Source organism: Amborella trichopoda, chromosome 11 (genome assembly GCF_054954075.1).
Source record: "Amborella trichopoda isolate Santa Cruz 75 chromosome 11, AtrichopodaSantaCruz75HAP2 v2.0, whole genome shotgun sequence".
Classification (NCBI taxonomy): Eukaryota; Viridiplantae; Streptophyta; class Magnoliopsida; order Amborellales; family Amborellaceae; genus Amborella; species Amborella trichopoda.
This window is the reverse complement of record NC_142346.1, coordinates 46,305,965-46,326,973: the sequence shown is the minus strand read 5'-3', so window position 1 is coordinate 46,326,973 and position 21,009 is coordinate 46,305,965. Positions and strand designations below refer to the sequence as shown.

The window sequence follows — 21,009 nt, the reverse complement described above, 5'->3', positions numbered from 1 at the left end:
CTTTAAAAATCCTATGAAGTCAATATTTGGTCAAATATCACCATATAGCCACAGGCCACATCTCTTACAAATAAGAGAATCAAGGGTGGGGTGTGCCACCCAAGTACGGCATTCATGGGCCCATGTGTACAATGAGCTCTCATAAAATTTTATATATTTAGAAACAATAAAATAATTTTTAGAATATCATTTGAATATTTAAATCATTGTAAAATCAATATCTTTATATTTATAAACCTAAAAAATATAAATAAAATATCCAGAGGCTTACAAAAAAGGTGCAGTTAGCATACAGATGCATCCGTAGCTATAGAGGTAAGGTGCACCTTCAAATTTTATCATGATATATAATTTTGATGTAAAATGTTCTTAAGATTATCTCAAAATCTATTTTTATATTTAATTATAAAATTTTAAATTTTAAAAATGGTTAAAATCAAGTAGATATATAAACACATGAAAATCTTGAAAATGGACGGTGTAGATAATATGTTGTAAAGTGCACTATTTCTGACATGATCAATCAAAGGTTTTTTAGGATCCATATGATTAATCAATTAAAACTACCTTTTCCGATGGATTGTTTAGGTGCATCCATAGTTTTACATATAAGGTTGCAACTCTATATAAACTTTTTCCTTATAAAAATACAAATAATAATTCTAAAATAATTTTTATCATAAAAAATATATAATTAAATTAATTAGATGAAAAATTTATCCATATAGTTTAGAAATTGAATCAACAATTATGGGATATTCCACCTTCAACTATGGACTACAGGTCACACTTGCTTTATCAGGTCGACATAGTGTTTCCCATGGCCCACAATCTAAGTAGGAGCTAATTAGCAAGTCACCAAAGTTTGGCCAATGAGCCAAGGGGTCGCAATCCTAGTTTGTGGATTACAGGTCTTCCCCTAGAGACATGTCGAGATCATCTAAACATGATGTGACTACAGTTCATATGGTGCATAAGGGTATCTCTCATATATGCATACGCTTCATCCTGAAATGTGGCTTGCTTTTTCGAAACTATCTATTAATATGAATGTCGTGTGATAGTACATGGATGAGGCTTTGGCTTGTGTCTTTGAAAGCTACCAGCACACATAAGGGTCACACAGTCTATTGGCTCACTCATTTGAGCATACTCCGGCATCATCAAGGGATGACCCATTAGAACCCTTAACGGTTTATATTTTATGCACAGGTAACATGAGTTTGTCCCAACCAACTGGGTTAGACCGTCAACCACAGATCGGTATCTGTAAACACTCTTTACATAATAAAGTCCACGAGGGATCACACTCCCACTGAGTTCATGTTTCACTAAATCAAATATTTTTATTACAATCACTCATAAGGCCTTGAAAGGCCACATAAACCCTACACTTTTATAGGCTTTCATTTAAAATGTACAAACGTTACAACCTACATCAAATAATGCATTGTACCATGGGGAACATGATGGTGACTTAGGCCATGACTTCATAAAAGTAGAAACTTTAGACCCCACCTCAAATGATGCACTGCACCACGGGAGACCTGAATTGAGTGCGATTTGTATAGAGCCTAGGCTCTAAACAATCAAAGTAAATCTCACCTTTAAATAGTGTCTAGAAATGTAGTTTCAATAATGGAAACTTTTGTGATAATCTTAAATTATATTTTTATATTTAATTATAAAATTTTAAGAGTGTAAATAGAGCAAATCTATGAAAACAATAAAATTGACAACCCAAAAATGTGTTACAAGATGTACTATTTCCAAAATTTGAAATCTTTTTTTTTCTCATGTCCATGAATCTTTATTTGAGATGATCAATTTGAGGATTTTTGGGCATCAAAACAACCTCTTCTAGCACAATTTTGAGATGGGCTCTAATTTGATTGTTTAGAGTCTCGGTTATATATAAACTTTTTCGTTTGTTTATTTCTAAAAGCAAAACTTAACCAAGAATTTCTAAAATTAAGAGATGTACAAGGGTGAGGCCCTAAACAATGTCGAAAGATGTCGTTTCAGAAAATCTTTATGATGACCTTAAATTTTTTTTCGCGAATTATAAAATGTAAAGCTTAAAAAATAATGTAGATCAAACAAATCTATAAATACTTAAAAATCATGGAAATTGATAGTCTAGATATCTATTAGAAAATGCAATATTTCCGAGGCATGGAAGTCTATCTTTCTTTTTTTTTCGGTCATGTATCTCAAGATTAAGATGATCAGATTTGAGGGTTTTTCAGTATCGAAACAACTTCTTTTAGTGAATTTTTGAGGTTTACCTTTGTTTTCCACCCTCAATCTTTTAGAAACATATATATATATATATATATATATATATATATATATGGGTGGGGTAGGGTTCATGACGATTGGACCCCAACCCGGATTTGGAACCTACCTGGCTAAGCTTTACATGGCTCAAACCCAGGTCTAGAAATTCAAAAACATTAAATTATATATTGTGTAACATATATGTTTTATTCTTGTCAAAATGATAATAAAATAAATAAAAAAATCTAATAAGAATAAATATGTTTTATATTTTTTGGAAAATTACATACATATCCGTCATAGTTTCCGTTATTACAGCTCTACCAAATAGTTTCCGTTATTACCACCATATCCGTTTTTTCATGTCAAAACGAAAATTTTAAAGAGAGATGACTTTACCCTTTTTCGGTTGTTGAACAACCGAATTCAAAGTATTTTCGGTTGTTCAACAACTGAAAATACACAAGTTCTTGAAGAACTGAAAATTTTTGAAAAACCAAAAATTTCAATAACCAAAAAAATGTTTTCTCTCTCTCTTGTGGCGTATTTTCCCTTTTCCTCTACCTCTCTGAAGTCATAGTTATGCAAAAAAATCAAAGAGGAACAACTAGTTTGAGCCCCAAATTTAAGAGAAATTATGAGATTAGAAGATTAGGATAATTCTTGTAGCGTATTCTCTGTCTACCTCTTTGATGTCATGATTATCCGATAAAATCATGAGAACAGCTAGTTTGAGCCCCTAAATTTAGGAAAAACCTCAAGAAATTACACAAAAAAAAAGACGTTGGGTGAAGATCTGCTTATGCTCTCTCTACATTACATAGATAAAAGTGAATTTTTTTTTTTTTTTTAACTCTCTGTCTCCCCTTCACTGAGCATCTTTTTTTTTTGTAAGTTCATAATCCTTGATATTTTTCTAAATTTAAGGGCTCAAACTAGTTGTTCCCCTTTGATTTTATCGGGTAACTATGATTTGAGAGAGGTAGAGAAAATACACCACAAGAGAGAAAACATTTTTCTATTATTAAAGAACCGAGAACAACCAAAAAAGGATAAAATCATCTTCTTCTTTTTTAATTTCCGTTTTGAAGTGAAAGAAACGGACAAGGTGGTAATAACAGAAACTATTCCGTAGAGCTGGAAACTATAACAAATAGGTATGTAATTTTCCCAATACTTTTTATATATTTCATACCAAGTCGACTCAGCCCGGTCCGACCCAACCCAATAGGGTCCATACCGGATCTAGAACCATACGCAACGTGGATCAGGTCCAAGCATGCAGAACTGACACGCTGAGTCCAAACCAATCATTATTGGGCATCTGACAATTCTCTCTCTAAAATTTTAAGATGCTTTCTCTTTCTAAACTTAAATTTTGAGATAGTTTCTCTTTCTAAAAATTTTCGTTAGTTTCTCTTTCTAAAATTTTAATATACTTTCTCTCTTTAAAACTTAATATTTGAGATAGTTGCTCTATCTAAAATTTTTCAAATAGTTTCTCTCTCTAAAAATTTTAGGCACTTTCTCTATCTTAAATTTGATATGGTTTCTCTCTTTAAAGTTTTAAGATATTTTCTCTCTCTAAAATTTTCAAGTAGTTTCTATCTCTAAAATTTTAATATACTTTCTCTCTCTAAAACTTAAAATTTGAGATAGTTTCTCAATCTAAAATTTGATATAATTTCCCTCTCTAAAGTTTTAAGATATTTTCTCTCTCTAAAACTTAAAATTTGAGATAGTTGCTTTCTCTAAAATTTTCTGTAGTTTTTCTATCTAAAATTTATGATTTGAGGTACTTTTTCTCTCTAAAATTTTAATTTGGTCTCCCCAAAACTTTAAGGACCCGGTTTCTATGCGGCTAAGCCCACATATGTAGAAATGTAGGCCCATTAATAAATCTATTTTTGAGATAGATTGTTTGGCTTAATTTTTAAGAAAATGTAATCTTTGACATAGAGACCATGAATACGAAAAAATAAGTAAATTTAAAAGACTAGAAATAATAATGCTAGTAAGAAAACATTTGGATAGTTAGTTTTCATTGTTTTTAGATGGAACACCTACTAACATCCATCTTTAAGATGGGATGCTTTACACTTTTTGGACCGCATATGTAGTCATGCGATCCAGCTCGCATGAACAATTTTTTAAACTTTAAATTTGAGATAGTTTCTCTCTCTAAAAATTTGATATAGTTTTTCTCTCTAAAAAATTGTATATTTTCTCTCTCGAACAAATTTCATATACTTTCTCTCCCTAAAATTTGGTATAGTTTCTCTTCTAAAATTTTTATATGTTTTCTCTTGGTATAGTTTCTCTCTCTAAAATTTTTTTTTTCTTTTTTTGTTTTCAGCACCAAAATGGATCACTTCCGGGAGATATTATTCCATGTATTTTGGTAGAATTGAGATTTTCAAAATTTAGGCTTAAAATGAGTATCAGAAATCCCACTGAAATCTCAATTCCAACGGAAATTTCAATTTTAATGGAACCAAACACGATTGGCCCAGCTTTTTTAGGAAAAGTAACTCTTGGAAATTTGAATCCAATGAGTCAAACGGAGCCTAAAAGAATTTGTTATAGCGATTAAAAGACTTGCTGGCTTGGGCTCGGACACACTTCACTCGGAGAAGGCAAAGTGCCATTTCCGGATGGCTAACCCTAAAAATTGAACAGCAATTCCCTCTTTTACTCGTTGGCCAATTCAGGCAGTCTGACTCCACCCAAGTTGGACATTTACTCAGCCACAGGACCTGGAGAATTCCAACCCAAGTCTGGACTTTCACTTTTGCAAAATTTGCTTCTTCCACTTTTGTTTCACCCACAAAAGCTTTTGAATCACATGGACTCCCTCTTTTATTTTGTTAACAAAGTCAGGCTCAGAGTTTACAATTGATTTTTTCTTCAGTTATACAGTCTTCAATTTCACCAGCATTGATTGCTTCTTAGATGCCAATGAGAAGTACTAGATATACCAGTCATTTTTTGTTTCTGGTTTTTCTTCGCTCGTACATGGAGTCCAAAATAAATTGCAGCAGTAATTCGATAGACGCTTGGAGTTCATCCCACGCATAAGCATGAATGAAGATGTAACATCAACTGTGTAAGCATCATGGCCATGGCTAACAAGAGCATGAGGAGAAGGGGGGCATAATCTTGGTGTGCATGTTCCTGCCTTCTTTGGTAAGTAAAATGTTCCAAGGACCTCAGCTAGAGAAACTGAGTTATTTTTCCTAAGCAAAAAGAAAACCCAGAGTAATCAAGAGGATGAATAAATGAGTATCACGAGCATTTGAAGAATGAGAAGGGGGAACCTACATAAACAAATAGCACTATTATTAGCGTTTTGCACTATTTTTATAGGCTTTATTTTTAATGGATCAAGACTGTTTACCTTATACATTAGTAAGACACAACCACCCATGCTGTTAGATTTGAAATTAGATCTTAAAGTGTGTCATTTTATTGTACAAAGTTCAAGAAACATTTTGTCATATTTCCAGCCCTAATAATGGCGAATGATTTTATATCTTAGAGCTAACGGTGATTGTGGACTACTTGTACGAAACACAAAAGGTGGAAAATTTATCAAAAAGTGCTTTAGGGACAAACTAATTGACATTTTCTCCATTTCTATTTATTTAATTTCAAAAAACCATCAAAGGACACTAATCATGTGTTACTAATTCGGTGCATTTTGATAAATTACAAAATTTTAAATAGTTGAAATCCTAGGTGTATTTCGATAAATTCCCTTATAGAATTTCTCTTATTTTTTACCAGCAGAAGATTATAACGATGTAAAGCTAATTGCATGTAAATTGCTTAAATTTTTTGAAATAACTATAAAGCCACATAATTGATTCTGCTTACATCAGGGAAAATACTAGAATAAATTGTTGTGGAAAACACATTTAACAAGAAAAGGTATTCCATTTTTCTTTCGTTTCTCATAAATTAAGCAGTTCATTTTTTCTTGTTTCCTAAGATTATTAAATATCTCTCTTTTATTTTTTTAAATTTTCAAATTTATGGAAACTTTCCGCCTCCTTTACCAAAATGCAAACAGAAAGGAAAAAAAGCAAAAAGAAAAAGAATCACATAATCTTTCATGTAATGATAATTAAGATTGTTTACATGGGGACCAAAGACGATAAAAGAAATGCTTGCGGAATTACCTGCCAAAATATGCTGACCCTTCCACCGTCCTAGCTCGAGCTCCTATGTTACAAAGCAAAGAGATCAATTACTTTAATCATGCCCATAACTAATAAAATGGAAAAGCAACAACAATGGACCTTAATCCAAATATCTTGTTTGCTAACTCGCCTAACTCGATCCTTGTTAGCTTAAAAGAATGTCATGTTGTAAGAAATATTGATCCATGTTTTTGTCTAAAGTGATTTACGGACTTTAATTTTTTTCCTAAAATAAGAAATACTCCATTTATAGATGAAAATTACAAAGAAGGTCAGTCAACCTATTTTTTTATTTTTTCTAAAATTGCCAGTCAGTTTGAGGATATCCTCGGACCGAATTTTAATTTTTTTAAAAAAAAATTTCCGTTAGTAGGGCACTACCCTAAAGCTTAGGGCATTGCGCTACTAACGAAAAGAAACTAAAAACAAAAGAACAAAAGAACAAAAAAAAAAAAATCAGATAGAGGATTCCATCTCAGACCAAAGGGTAATTTTGAAAAATAAAAAAGTAGGTTGACCGACCTTTCTTTATAATTTCTACTTTTAAACGGAGCATTTTGTATTTTAGAAATAATTTTAACTTCCATATGTAAAGGACTCTTTTGCCTATTGTGTTTTTTTCACCTCAATATTAACAAAAGGACAAGGACAAAGGAGTACATAGTAAACTATAAGAACTCTAGCAAATTTGTGTTGGATGTTGGATTTTGTGCTATCCAAAATCACCCACATAAAGAAATATCATACTATGTATGATTGAAATATTTCCCTTGTGGGATTGAGATTTTCCTATATTATGTGATTTGAGATATTTATCGTATTATGTGGGATTAAGATTGATATTTGATAAGTTTCTTAAAAAAAATAGAAATCCAAAAAAGGATTATGACTCTTGGATATATCTCTTGCTCTTTTAAGATATATATAACATCAATAGGAAGTTTCATATTTAGTGTGGATTCTTAATCTTATATATATGGGATGAAAGTGCAAAAAATTTGTGTCCCTATTTGGATCACCATATGAGAATATTGTTTCCTCTAGAGAGAGGCGAGGGGAGGGAGGGGGTCACCATATGTTTCCTCTAGAGATAAGGGGGGCGAGGGGGAGGGGGGTAGGGGGGGAGGTGGGGGGAGGCGGGGGGTCACCATTGGGACACCATAAGATGCAAGGTTTCCTATTAGAGGGAAGAAAGCTTCCTATGGAGAGAAACATTGCCTCCTTAAGAGAGAAGAAAGCGTCCTATGGATAGAAACATTACCTCATTAAGATTCCTGAAGGTTGAAAGGCTTGTTTCTTAAAGAGAAACGGTTCCCATAGAGATTTTATGTGGTTCCCCTTTTAGTAAACTAAAGTCTCATGTGCTCGCAAAGTTCTTTTTTTAGACATTGGTATAGTTATGGAAAAGAGATGAGAGATCGGCAGTGGTGCCATTTAAGAAAACAAGTTTTAAAGGGTTTGCTCGACTTGGGCATTTATCGAGGTTTAGATAGGTAACTCTAAATTCCAAAATCTTTGATGTAACTTTGATTGGTATAGTTGATTTCTCTTTGCCCATATATGTAGCTCTTTTGGGGAAAACCACGTAAATCTTTGTGTTCTTGTGATATGTGTTTCGTACTTTATTTTTCATACTTTATTTGCCAAAATCAACTCATCGAGTTTAGAGCTTCAATGTGCAACATCAGATTTGTTGGATGGGCAATCTTGGTTAACCCCATAAATCTCCTTGAGTTTACTTTTTCATTATTTTTCACTGATTTTTCGCATGTTCATCCGATAGAGATTTCTAATACGGTCAATTTGTATTGGAACATGGGTAGAGATTCCAAAACTCGATTTCAAGTTCTATAGCACCATATAAAATTTGAAGGAAAGAGTTGGGAACCACTTATCAAGGCCAGTACAACCTCGGTGACCGACTGGGCAAAAGCCATATCAGAATTCAACAAAATTCCTTGAGCATTCTTCTCAAAAAATTTCTTGGGCTTTTAATGATCAAGAGGAAGAGAATTATAAGATCTTCCACTTGAAAACCTCCTATGGATGGGTTATTCAAGTTAAATTTTGATAGGAGTGTGAGAAAAGAGGAATAAATAAATGGACTCTCAGAGAATCCCCATGGACTTATGAAGGAAGGATGCACCCATGTCATATCAATGAGGCTCAACTTTGGGCACTTATAGGAGTAACGAAATTAACTTCTACACAAAAATTGGTAGTTATTGAGGGTGATTCGGTTAATGTGATTAAATGGAGTAAAGAGCCCCGACATGTTCCTCGGCAGTTGGTCCCAATTATAGATGAAGTTCAATTCCTCCTATTCAGAGAGATGTTATCGTCTCCCATGTCAATAAGGAAAGGAATGGAGAGGCAGATCGAATAGCTAAGGAGGCAACCTCATAATCATCTATATATGTGGCCTCTCCTTCCCGGCTTTCCTACTTCTTTTCCTTTCTCACCTCGTATTTCTTCTCTATCTTTTTTCTCTCTTTCTTTCTCATTTCTTCCTCCTTTCTTTTCATCTTTTTTTGGTTTTTTTTATCCCTTTTTTTCCCTTTCTCCTTTCTTTTTCTTTTTCTTTATGTTCTTCACTTGTTATGCTTTCTTGTACTTCTCTCATTTACTCAATGAAACTCTCCTAACATTCAAAAAAATTAAAAATAATAAAGGGGAATTATCAAAATACCTACGTGAGATGAAATATTTAATATTGTACCCGTATTGTTTGATTTAATATCAAGATACCTATACAAAACACATGATGAGTTGGAATGGTACCAAAAGTATAAAGTGCAAAAATTGTGCATCTCTTACAGAAATTGTTATCAATTTCTCAAAAGAAAATAAAATAAAATAAAATAAAAAAAACATATTAGGTTATCCCTTATAGCATTAAGACAAGAGGAAGAATTGAGGACTCTACTTGCCTGGCTTTATGTAAAGTTTATGATACCTCACTTGTTGGGAATTGAAAAAAGCCTGCTCCTTGAGTCCTTCAGTACATGTGTATTCTCCACATGTGTAAAGCCCCTAAAAAAATAAGTAAACCATTGAAGGGCCATTAACAACCTCGAATTTGTTTCTCTTTTTTATTGAAAAATTTAGAAAAAAATCCTATTTTATTTTGGAAGTTTAAAAATAGTCTTATATATTTCAGATTTTATACGTAAAGTCTCACATTTTGAAAGTATGCAATGTATTTTAATTATCTTTTTTTTTTTATATACAGCTCTTTTTTTATATTTTCAACATTCTTACCATTGAACACATGTAAAAACTATCTAATAATAATTTAACTAAATAAAATTACCAAAATAGCCCCAACAATTGAAGGGGTTTTTGGTCATTTCTTTTTTTAATTATTTTTTAATATTTTATAAGAGTGTGATGGTGAGAAATATAAATATACAAAGTTCGAGCTCAATCTAATTTATAAAAGATAAAGTTAAGACAATCTATGCTCAGTAACAGTAAGACGACAATCTATGCTCAGTAACAGTAAGACAATGTATATTATGAAATATATGAGACTAATTTTAAATTCCCCAAATAAAATTGGATTTTTTGTAAACTTCCCTTCTTCTTCTTTTCCTAAACGATAGCAAACTCTAAAATGCTTTAATATTGCAAAAAAAAAAAAAGGGGAAAGCTTTCTATACTTTCCCTACTATACATAAGTTACATACTTGCCCCTATCCAGCTATTCAGTGTGAATGGGCGGCTGAGATGGACCGAATCACAATTTCACTCTTCTATACTGTTTTATCTTTAATTTTTTTCTAGAAAATATTTTGACACCAAATTTTAGGCGTCCACTCCTCTCTTAAAATTGCACCTTCAAAAAATATATTCAAAAAATATTCCTCTTAAAATAAAATGATCAAAATACCTCTAAAAAGTTTCAGGTATTTTGATCATTTTATTTTTTGAAAATATGTTTAAAATATTTGTTTTAGATGTGCCCCATTGAGATGATGTCACGTACCAAATTTCATATTCATTAGATTTGTGAAAAAAATTCAAAATAAAATACTCTAAGACATTGATCTAGATCAAATGGTCATTGGCTCACTTGATCTAAATTGGATCAAGGGAAAGTATAGCTATGGAAGTATAGAAAGCTTTTCCAAACTTATAGGTATCATCAATTGTACTTTCTTTTAAGGTTATAGATGTTCCCAAACTTATAAGTATCATCAATAGTACTTTCATTTCATTTAAGGTTATAGATGAGAAACAACACATAACGAATCGGAGATAACAAAAGGAGTGATGATTTATGGAGTTCAGCAGTACCTGTTGCAAGCAACCGATCCGAATCTGTGTAGCCATAAGCTCATGTTGCTTTTCACTGATAGCGTCATTTAGTTTGATGATTAGGGAGCCGATGTGATCCACAGTGTTAACCAGAGCTTTGGAAACATACGCCTTCAAAGTTTCCAACACCCTAATTCTCACAAACAAGGCAAGTTGTGAACTCAAATTTTCAAATATTACTATCCAATTATCTAAATCAGGGTCCCTTAGGATAACAAGCAACCATATCAGATATCCACAAAAAAATAAAAACAAAAAAACAAAGCAAAACAAAACTTAATGGATGCAGTTTTTATAACGCCTAGTTATCACATACTGCTGATTATAAAATTTGTAGCTCAAAAAACGGTAGAGATCTTTTAGATTTGTGAACACTTGGAAAATCGATAATGTTGCAATATAGGCTATATCTTAAGGCTTGAAATCTATCTTTTCCTTTTTTTTTTTTTTACATCCATAATTATTAAGATCGAGACGATCGATTTGAAAGTACTCTAACACAAGAATTATAATTTTCGATAAGTTTTTAGGTGAGGCTTCATTTTTTTTCCATAAAACCTTGGCCTTATTTTAACCTTTTCCAAAACTAATAATTACTGCATGAGAGACAGTTAAAGAGGAGAGAGAGAAGGGGTTGGAGAGAGAGAGAGAATCATACATTTCCCTATCTTGGGCATGATGAGAATAGAAAGAGAAAGATGATTCGAAACTCTCAGCTGCAGTATACAATTGGCACCTGAGATCCCTTAGCTCCTGCATTCATGCATCCACAATGCAATTGATATTACATCTATAAATCCAATCCATTGTAAGTTACTATTAACAATCCAACCTATAATAAAAGTGCTATTTAGAGAGAAAAATAGAGGTTAAATGAAAAGGTCAGTTCTAGAGAGAGATATTCTAGCTGAAATTATCTTTTAGAGAGAGAGAAGAATATAACATTCAAGAGAGAGAGAGAGTGTATACTAGAAGGGATTGTGTGAAATGGAGAGCCTGGTCCATGGAGGTCTCATCGTAATTGGAAGAGTGTAGAGCTTCTTGCATAGCTGAAAACAGAGGAGAACTTCTTCCTCTTCTTTTCTTGAAAAGGGTTGCAGCCTTAGTTTAAGATGGCCATGCAATTGCATTCAATTGACTCACATGATGAGCAGAGGAGGGAGATGAGGATAAGTTATCACAGACTGCATGTGAGAATGGAGCTTTATTTATTACAAGGAGAGGGTAAAGATGATCGCTTAATCGGTGGTCACGCCTCCTTGAGAGAGAGAGTCTTGTATGTGTAGTTGCTGAAAGGGATAAGTTTTCTATAAAGTTGCAACCTTAAAATGTAGAATTAAAGAAGCACCTATAAAATCCATCGAGAAATGTTGTCGATGTATAAATATGAAAAAAATAAAAAAATTGAGCTTTAGAAATAAGGCATCTTGCAACACATTATCTAGACCGTCTATTTTTAAGATTTTCATATGTTTATATATCTACTTGATTTTAACCATTTTTTGAGTTTGAAATTTTATAATTAGATATAAATATAGATTTTCGGATAATCTTAATAATGTTTTACACCAAAATTACATGTTATGGTAAAATTTGGAGGTGCAACTTAATTGGATTGTTTAAGGTTGCAACATTTTAAAAACCTCGCCCCTTGCTGAAATTCATATGTTAATAGCTAAAAATACTTGAAAGTTGTATGAAATCATTAGTGATTTGTATAAGGCTGAGGCTCTAAAGAATCAAAGTAAAGCTCACCTTCAAATAGTGTCGAAAGATGTTTTTTTCGTACTAGAAATTTTTGGGATGGCCTGAAAATTTATTTTCATCTCGAATTATAAAATTTAAAGTTCCAAAAATAGTGTAGATCGAGCAGATCAAAGAAAACTTGAAAATCTAGAAAATTGACGATCCAAAAATGTCTTATAAGATACACTATTTTCAAAACTTGAAACACAATTTTTCTCCTGTCTGTACACCTTGAGCTCGAGATGATCAATTTGAAGATTTTTTGACATCGAAAAAACCTCTTCTAGTGAGATTTTGTGGTGCACAGTAATTTGATTATTTAAAACCTCGCATTTATATAAATGGTTTTTATAATAAAATAAAATTATAGATAATTCAATATATGTTTTGTCTGCGAGGATGTTTTGTCTGCGAGGACTGCATATGACTACAATGGTGTTGCAGGCAATGTCAAAGGCAAAACAGAGAGGCATGAAGAGCAACAATTGTCACCCATTTTATCAAGTGATGAAACTTCCACGAACAGGACGGTAAGACCGTGGAAGACGTGCGTTGCCAATGTCGCAACGCAGCTAAAAGATCTCAAAGAAAGTGATATCCCCAAAATTATTGTATATTTTAAGGTTGGTAACAAGATCTTCAAAAAGTTGCGATCACGATTCCAAAACGTCCGGATCAAGAACTTCAAAAGGTTGGAATCTTGATCTATAACATTTGGGAATCTCCATCCCTAACATGTACATTGTATGGATGGTATTTCCAACCATAGAGATCTTCTAGCATTTCTCGTTCCCTCGCTCTTGATTCTGGTATAGTTCCTGCTCGTGATCCCAACAACTATAGTTAGGAGATCCTAATTAGGATTAGCTCAATATGTTATAAGTTTTCCAAGAAGATAAATTAGAAGTCTTAATTAATATTAGCTATGGAGCTTATAAGTATTATTAAGTATTATTTAAGAGTCCTAATTAGACTAATTAGCGTCGAGAGCAAGAGAGAGTATTTTGTAAAATAGTCATAGGTGGAGAGCTAGAGAGAGGTTTTAGTGCTTCACCGTTTGAAACCAAGGAGATATGTTTGTATCTATGAGTGTATTTCGTACATTATTTATATGTTAATGAATTAAGCGAGTGTGAACGACCAAGTCAATGTCTATATATATATATATATGAAAAATGATCATATGAGCCGGACAAGAAAAATGAGCTCAACAGTCTTGATTGAATTTGGGTCGATCTGACGATCATAGATGTCAGGTAGTATTTGAATTTTTTTTTTTTTTTCTACAAATCCAAAGCACTTGAAATTTTAGGCGCGTCTTCTTCTCATCGAGCCACACCTAATAAAAATATAAAAAAATAATCCGTAAAAACAAATTGAACAAAATAACCACAAAACTTTATGGGGGTATTTTGGTCAATTTTTTCATGAAAACTATTTTTTAAAAAATTCACCTATTTTTCATGAACACGCGCCTGAAATTTCAAGTGATTTGGATTTGTAGAAAAAAATTAAAATTCGAACACTATCGGACATCCGTGATCATCAGATCTGCTTAGATTCAATATGGGCCGTTGGGCTTATTTTTAATTGTAAGCTCACTGGCTCACAGGATAATTTTTTTATATGTGTTTTATATATATTTTTATATTTAATATCGGATCTGCTCTACCTGATCCGACCTAACCCCATAGGGTCCATGCTAGATCTAGACCTAGACGTGGCTCAGGTCAAGTCCAAGCATCCAGAATTGACCAACTGAGTCCAAAACATAGACTTGAACTCGGAACCACTACAGGTCAACCCACCAGGTGTGCCGACCCGATTGCCACCTTACGATTGTATAGTAATATGATGCAATAACATTCAAAAACTATGTTATGGTCATTTGTTTGATCCAAATTTTGAAATATACACTCTTTTCATTTTAATGAATAATAAAAAAAAAGAAAAAATTGAAAACACAGCTTAGAAAGTATTTTTTAACCCAATTAACATAGGCCATTCATTTTAGTGACATGCTTAGATCTAGAACTTAAAAGTATTTTTTCATTTCTAATTGTTTTGGATGGCTTTATTATCATTAGATGAACAATGTTAAAAAACAATAAAATGATTTTTAGTTTATAAAGGCTAAGATCTTGAAATTCAAGGGTCTAGATTCGTTTTTGGATGAGACTCATTTTGACAATATCTAGAGTTCAAATTGAATTTTTATTTTTATTTTTTTTATGATTGATTATTGAGATGAAGAGAGTGTGTAAAATTTTAGATCATAAAAATATTTTTTTATTTTTTTTATGATTGATTATTGACATGAAAAGAATGAATGTAAAATGTTAAATCATATAAATACCATAAATATGATTTTTTAGAAGTGCGGATGCACGGCGCAATCGTCGCATCAAATCATACCCAAACTTAAGGGCATTCGAGGGTATAATCGTCCTTAGCGTGGTTATGTCTGTCCCTTTTAAGGTCGATCTATGAAACTTCACAGAAGATGAGGCCTCTTTGCAAAAATACAAAACGCCACGCGACTAATCCGTATCGATTTATGGTAGATGGGCACGTGGCATCTGTGGATGCCGTGCACGGTGACGATTAACTATCACTATCAGTAACAAGCTCGGTTCTTAATCAGAGCCGTCCATCATTGAGAAAATACAGCCGATCAGCGTACCATCCCGCATGATGCACAATTGGCGGGAGTGGGGTCTCCAAGGAAATAAGGCGTGGGTTTGTACCCAACAGAGACAAAAAGCTTATCCTTTAAATGATAAGCCTTTCAAGTGATTATCAAAAAAAAGAATTAAAAGAATTTTTAGTATTAAATTAATATATTTTATAACAATTTATTTGGACAGCCTACTTTCTAAAATTTTCCAAGCATTTATAGTTAAACTCGTTTTGAACGATTTTTAATACTTTATATTTCACACTTACGATTGAACAAGAATTTTGAAGTCATCTCAAAGCTTACCACACCATAAATCTATCTTCCGTTAGGTACAGAGAAGCTATTTACAAATGTAACCAACCGTTAGATAGAGAGAATGAAATAGATATTGTTTCATATCATCCAAAATCAGAATTGAATAAAGGGACAAAACCTCAGCGTATGAATAATTTCTGCGCGGACCGACTCCGGACTCGCCCGAGCCGAATCACAACGCAATTGTGGGCTAGAGACCCCCAAATTGCCAAGTATTTATTAACTTTATAATTTTCAAATATTTCATAAGAAATTCCCTATTCGACTCGGACTCATCCGAGTTAAACAGGTCAGACTCCTGCTTGGGCCCTCAGGGAGCCGGAACCTGAATCCAATTTCTTAAACACTGGCATAAATTATACAGTAGCAACTGTCTACACAAATCATTTTGTTAGGCATCTCACCCTTCCTCATAAATGAGAATTGATTAAGAGCACAAATTTCCTCAATTGCAAATTGGGGAGGAATTATATAACCTATCCAATTGTTTGCTAGCCCCCAGTCTCATTATGAGACGGTTTAATAAGGAAATTAAGCCCACTAGATAGTATTTATAGGCACTCAACCTTCATAATAAATTAGAATTAAACCAAACCAATATAGAAAGAACAAAGTCTCCACAGTTGAAAGTTGGGGAGGGACCCCATTCTCATAAACCATGAATAAATGAATCAATAAGACAGTGCCCAAACTTAAAAAATGTAAAGTTGGGTAGGTGATTATATCTCAAAAAATAGAGATCTATCATCCCAACCTCAACATACATAACCATCCCCATACATTGACTCAAAAATGAAAATGCTTCCTAAATTTGCAAATTTGGGAAGGAATGGCAAGATCTCTAGACAAAAGCTTGGTACTTGACATAAGCCATCCAACCCTAAACATTTCATGAAAAATAAAGTTTATCCAAGTCGAGGGAAAAAAATAAACCATACCCAAATCAAGGGCAAAAGCTTCCTGGATTAGAGAGCTGGCTTGGAATAAGGAAGTGCCTCAACCTCCCTTCCGCATTTTTCATATACCCTTCACATAAGAAACTCATTGAATACTTGTCCTCAACAGGTCTGTCACAGTCATGAACAAAAACATCAGTTTCTCCCCCATCTCTCCTACTCCGTGCTATCATCCCTGCTGTGTATATCGCAGTCATCCTCCCTGGTGCTCCACTAAAATACCCAGTTGGAGCATCAACCATTATAAGGTCCCAATTCACCTCATATAACTCATCAGGCATTCCTTTAATGGAAAGTCTACAGTCTGAGTCTCTTGGGTTTTGAACTCTTCTGCATTCCTCTGTTTCTCCATATTTTAGGAGCTCATCAGCTTCACTGACTCTGGTAGTGTATTGGAGGTGGTAGGCTTCTAGGTTTGGGATCTTCTGGGTTATTTGTTGAATCCAGGCTTTGTCTTCCTCTAAGAAGACCGTTCTTCCATTGTAGTTGAGGGAGCTCCACAGGAGGCTGTCATGGCCAAGGCCAAAGATGAGGAAATTGCATGGGGATTTTTGGAGGAGGACACTGGAGGTGATGGAGATTTCCTTTATGGTTTGTTGGGGTGTTGTGTTTGAGGTTGCATAGTGGATCAAGGACTGGACTATTGCTTCAGGGAGCTTTGTGCATGATGATGATGGTTTGCACAGAGTTGGTGATGGGGATGATGATGATGCCTCTAATGGGGATGATGACGATTGGACTGAAGTGGATGAGGAGGACAGTTTTGAAGATGATGATGGTGATGAAGGAGATAGTGGGGATGAGAGATTTGATCTCAGAATGAAGAGGAGGAGGAAAACAAGGGAAAATACTAAGAGGAGGAGCTTAAGGGTGGAAGATTGATGGGTTTTGGACCTGATGGAGGACTGGAAAAACCCCATGATGAAAGATGGGATTTTCCCTTTGGGTTTTGAGGGGAGATGTATATATGTTTGAAGAGGGTCAAGAGAGAGGACAGATTGGGATCTTGTGAGTGAAGAAGAGAATTGGACAGGTGTTGTGGGAGGAGTTATTCCTCCTATTTGAGATAGGTTTTGAGGAAAGATGTATATAATAAGGCTGGATTAAAGAGGAAAAATAAGAGGAGAGAGAAAATTGGTAGCTTTTGAATGAAGAGAGAGAATTACAAGGGGGTTGCTGATAAACTGTCATTGGATGATTGGGTGTTGATTTCTTGTACACCCAGCAACGAAGATCTGATGATTGATATGGAGGGTGTAACTACTATGGTTTTGGATGGTGGTTTTATGCATGGTGTGGAAAGAAGTAAAAAGCGGTTTCAGAGTGAGGATGAGTGGTATTCATGGGAATAAGGAAAACATTAGTTCAGTAAATTGCGGTGGTTGGCTGTTCCCTTTCTAATTGTTTTCATTTTTGCAAAGAAAGCAAGGGTTGGTGAGAGAGGTGTGGTGAGGGGAATCTTGCATATGCATGAATTTGATTATATATTTTCCAGAAAATGAGGAGAGATTTAGAAAGATGCATAGGTTTTTTTTTAAAAAAAGTTCAAAGCTACCATTGAGTATGTCCATATTGACCTAAATAGCCCTCTCTTTTCTCTCTCGAAGTATGTGCATATTGAACTAAATACACCCTCTCTCGGTTTCTATATATATATATATATATATATAGGGATATGCCCATAGTCACTTAAAAAGAGTAAATTCTATGCTTGTCCTAATTTATAGAACTTCTTATACTTTCTTTCCATCGAGCTTTCAATTTTTTCTTTACCTATTTTTTCAATAGATTGGGGAGTTGCATTTTGAAAGTATTAATTGGGGGTGTCAGTGATAGGAATGGATAGATCCAATGGGTAATTGGGATGCTATCATCATGGCCCTGCCTCTTTCTTAGCTTTCCAATTTATATCAAATAAGTCATTTACAGTTTGACTCAAATCTGACATCATATAATTTTTTTTTTTATTGTACAAATTATATGAATATGACATATCATCATCTCAGTAGGGTGCCCCTAAAAATATATAAATAATATAATTTTAATAAAAAATGATAAAAATACCCTTGAATTTTTCTAGGGTATTTTGATTATTGTATTTTATTTTGAACATTTTTTTTTTATATTTTTTGAAAATGCAAGTTTAAGAGAAGAGTGGAGGACCACAATTTGGTATCATAATATTTTGTAGAAATAAATAAAAATAAAGCAGTGTAGAGGCAGTGTAGAAATAAATAAAAATAAAGCAATGTAATTAGATCCATCTCAATCGTTCATTCAGATCTGATGGTTAGATAAGGAGAAGTATGGGGTTGGGGGCGTGGTGGTAATATTATTTGTGCCCCAGCTAAAGTCTAGGCTTTCATTCTCACCTAACGCATTCAAAAAGCACTAACAAATTCAAAAAAAAAAAAAACATGTAGGGCCTCGTCATTCCCACTTAATTATCCAAAAAAACCAATTATGTAACTATTGTATATTAAGGGAGGTATAGAAAGCTTGCCCAATAGTAAATGCCTTCCCCCTAGTAAAAGAAAAGAAAAAGTAAAATCACCCATAAATATGCCTTAATTATGTCTATATTAACCAAAATAACCCCCACCCCCCTATTTCTCTCACACAATCCTTAAAATTTTCAAAATTGAATTCCCGTGGCAAGAATGACAAAATCCTCTCTCCCACACATAGTTAGCAAGTCGGATTATCAATAAAACGGCTCACCATGAAATCGAAAACTATTCTTTTTTATTTTAAAAAGTTGGATAAAAAAATCGGGTAAAAAATATGGATCGGTAAAAATACTTCATGTAAAGAGATCGCGAGTATATCGGACTAGGCTCAAAAAATCGGAGTTAAAAAAAATCTGATATATTTAAAGTATTAGGAATTTTAAAACTATATATATATATATATATATATATATATATATATATATATATATATATATATATATATATATATATATATATATATATAATACATTATAGAAAAAATTAATAGTAGTGAGGAGTATATAATTAATACAGTATAAAAAAATTTAATAGTAGTGAGGAGTAATGCTTTTACTCTATATATATCACCCAGTATAACGATGACCTCCTTATAAATATAAATTTCAAATATTCAATGTGATATGTCTCTAAATCATAAGATAGTTATCTATTCTATTCGTCAAGATAAGTATTGGGCAAATGAGTTCAATTTTCATCTTTCTAGAGAGAAATAGTCCCCCCATACTTGCTATCTATAGTTTACCCTTACCCACCCAAAAAAATATGCACCATATCCATAGCAAAGAATGAGAGAAAGTTTCAGGAGAATAGAAATAGAAATTTCATAAACCAGGGAAAAGATATTGAACTTTCCAAAAAAAAATTAGAGTATATTAATAGAAAAGTTTTTTGAAATAAATTTTTAAAAAATCATATTTTAAACTTCTTCTTAAAAAGATGGGATATTTTTACCAATCTATTGAAAAAGTCGTTAATTAAATGCTTTTTCAAAAAAGCACTGATTTTTTTAAAAAGTCGCCATTAAATCTGCGACTTGCTAACTATGCTCCCACATAACTTTTGGAGTCATACTTGCAGCATATCTAGAGCAACTCAATTTCTCTCTCTCTAAAAAAAATATTACATGGTGCCTAAATACCTTCCCCTTCAAAAACAAAAAAAAGTCACTCTTGAATATATCCGTAGTTTAAACTCCCCTAAGTTCATAATAACAAAATCCTCTCTCCCACAAAAATTTGTGACCTATACTTCCAACACATATAGAGCGACTAAAAACTCCAAGAAAAACAGGGGTATTATGGTCCCTTGGCCACATGAGTAAGGATTTTTAGATTTTCTTTAATTAGTTAATGTGCGAGAAAGGAAAATGCAAGCTATTATAATGTCAATGGCCTACCTAAACCCTTAACCAATCTGTCATATATTTTTTTATTACACTAAAGTCAAAAGTATAGAAAAAATTATTACTATTGTTATTGTTATTGTGATAATTATTATTTGTTGAATGGTTCCTGCAAGGTGGTGATGATAATAATTGATATTTTAAAATACTTGTCGATTAGAATTTTAGAGCAGATGGGTCAAGCAACAACTCATAAACAAGAATTATAGCTAAATTCAATTATTATCTAAAGCTTGTTGAAGTCTAACCCATTGTAATCACGGTTATAAAAATAATAGGTATTGGGTGATACGAAAAGAATGAATAGCAAGTACTACATTTGCCTTTTCTTTTATAGAGAGAGAGAAAAATTAACAAAGAAAGTGTCTTTGGGTTGTGACTGTTTTTTTTTTCTAACATTAACATAAAGCTTTCATTAACCATAGAAAAATACAAGATATACGATAAAAACAAAATTTTACAATCAAAGAAGGGGAGAGGACTCCTCCTTTGGCAAGAGCATTGGCTTCTTCATTAGCCTCTCGGAACAATGCTGAAGAACAACATTTGAACCTGATAAAATATTTCTAATCTCATAAAAATAACCCTTAACCTC

General features: G+C 33.0%; 2 protein-coding genes across 3 annotated transcripts; both read right to left on the bottom strand.

Annotated features, from left to right (window-relative positions):
• Positions 1-5,114: 5,114 nt before the first annotated feature.
• On the bottom strand, positions 5,115-11,926 carry LOC105420155 (protein ABIL3-like). 2 transcript variants are annotated; one of them, XM_011622657.3, is made up of 6 exons: positions 11,772-11,926; positions 11,461-11,555; positions 10,782-10,932; positions 9,413-9,515; positions 6,462-6,504; positions 5,115-5,516 (listed from the first exon to the last, which is right to left on the bottom strand). In XM_011622657.3, exons 1-6 carry the CDS (start codon positions 11,847-11,849, stop codon positions 5,249-5,251), a joined length of 738 nt encoding a protein of 245 aa, XP_011620959.3. In that variant the 5' UTR covers positions 11,850-11,926; the 3' UTR covers positions 5,115-5,248. The 2 variants fall into 2 exon arrangements, with proteins under 2 accessions (XP_011620959.3, XP_088707170.1); XM_088851044.1 differs by having other exon boundaries at positions 9,439-9,515.
• Positions 11,927-16,165: 4,239 nt separating this feature from the next.
• LOC18427851 (glucuronoxylan 4-O-methyltransferase 1) lies at positions 16,166-18,280 on the bottom strand. The gene has a single exon (XM_006836730.4). The coding sequence runs from the start codon at positions 17,417-17,419 to the stop codon at positions 16,487-16,489; it is 933 nt and encodes a 310-aa protein (XP_006836793.1). The 5' UTR covers positions 17,420-18,280; the 3' UTR covers positions 16,166-16,486.
• Between the last annotated feature and the right edge of the window lie 2,729 nt (positions 18,281-21,009).

Excerpts from the sequence above, each read along its gene's own strand:
- LOC105420155 (XM_011622657.3), bottom strand. The coding sequence starts at position 11,849 with ATGCAAGAAGCTCTACACTCTTCCAATTACGATGAGACCTCCATGGAC. Across the intron at positions 10,933-11,460 it reads CATGCCCAAGATAGGGAAAT|GGTGTTGGAAACTTTGAAGG; the intron begins GTATGATTCTCT and ends TGTGAGAATTAG. Across the intron at positions 6,505-9,412 it reads TAAACTTTACATAAAGCCAG|GAGCTCGAGCTAGGACGGTG; the intron begins GCAAGTAGAGTC and ends TTTGTAACATAG.
- LOC18427851 (XM_006836730.4), bottom strand. The coding sequence starts at position 17,419 with ATGGGGTTTTTCCAGTCCTCCATCAGGTCCAAAACCCATCAATCTTCC.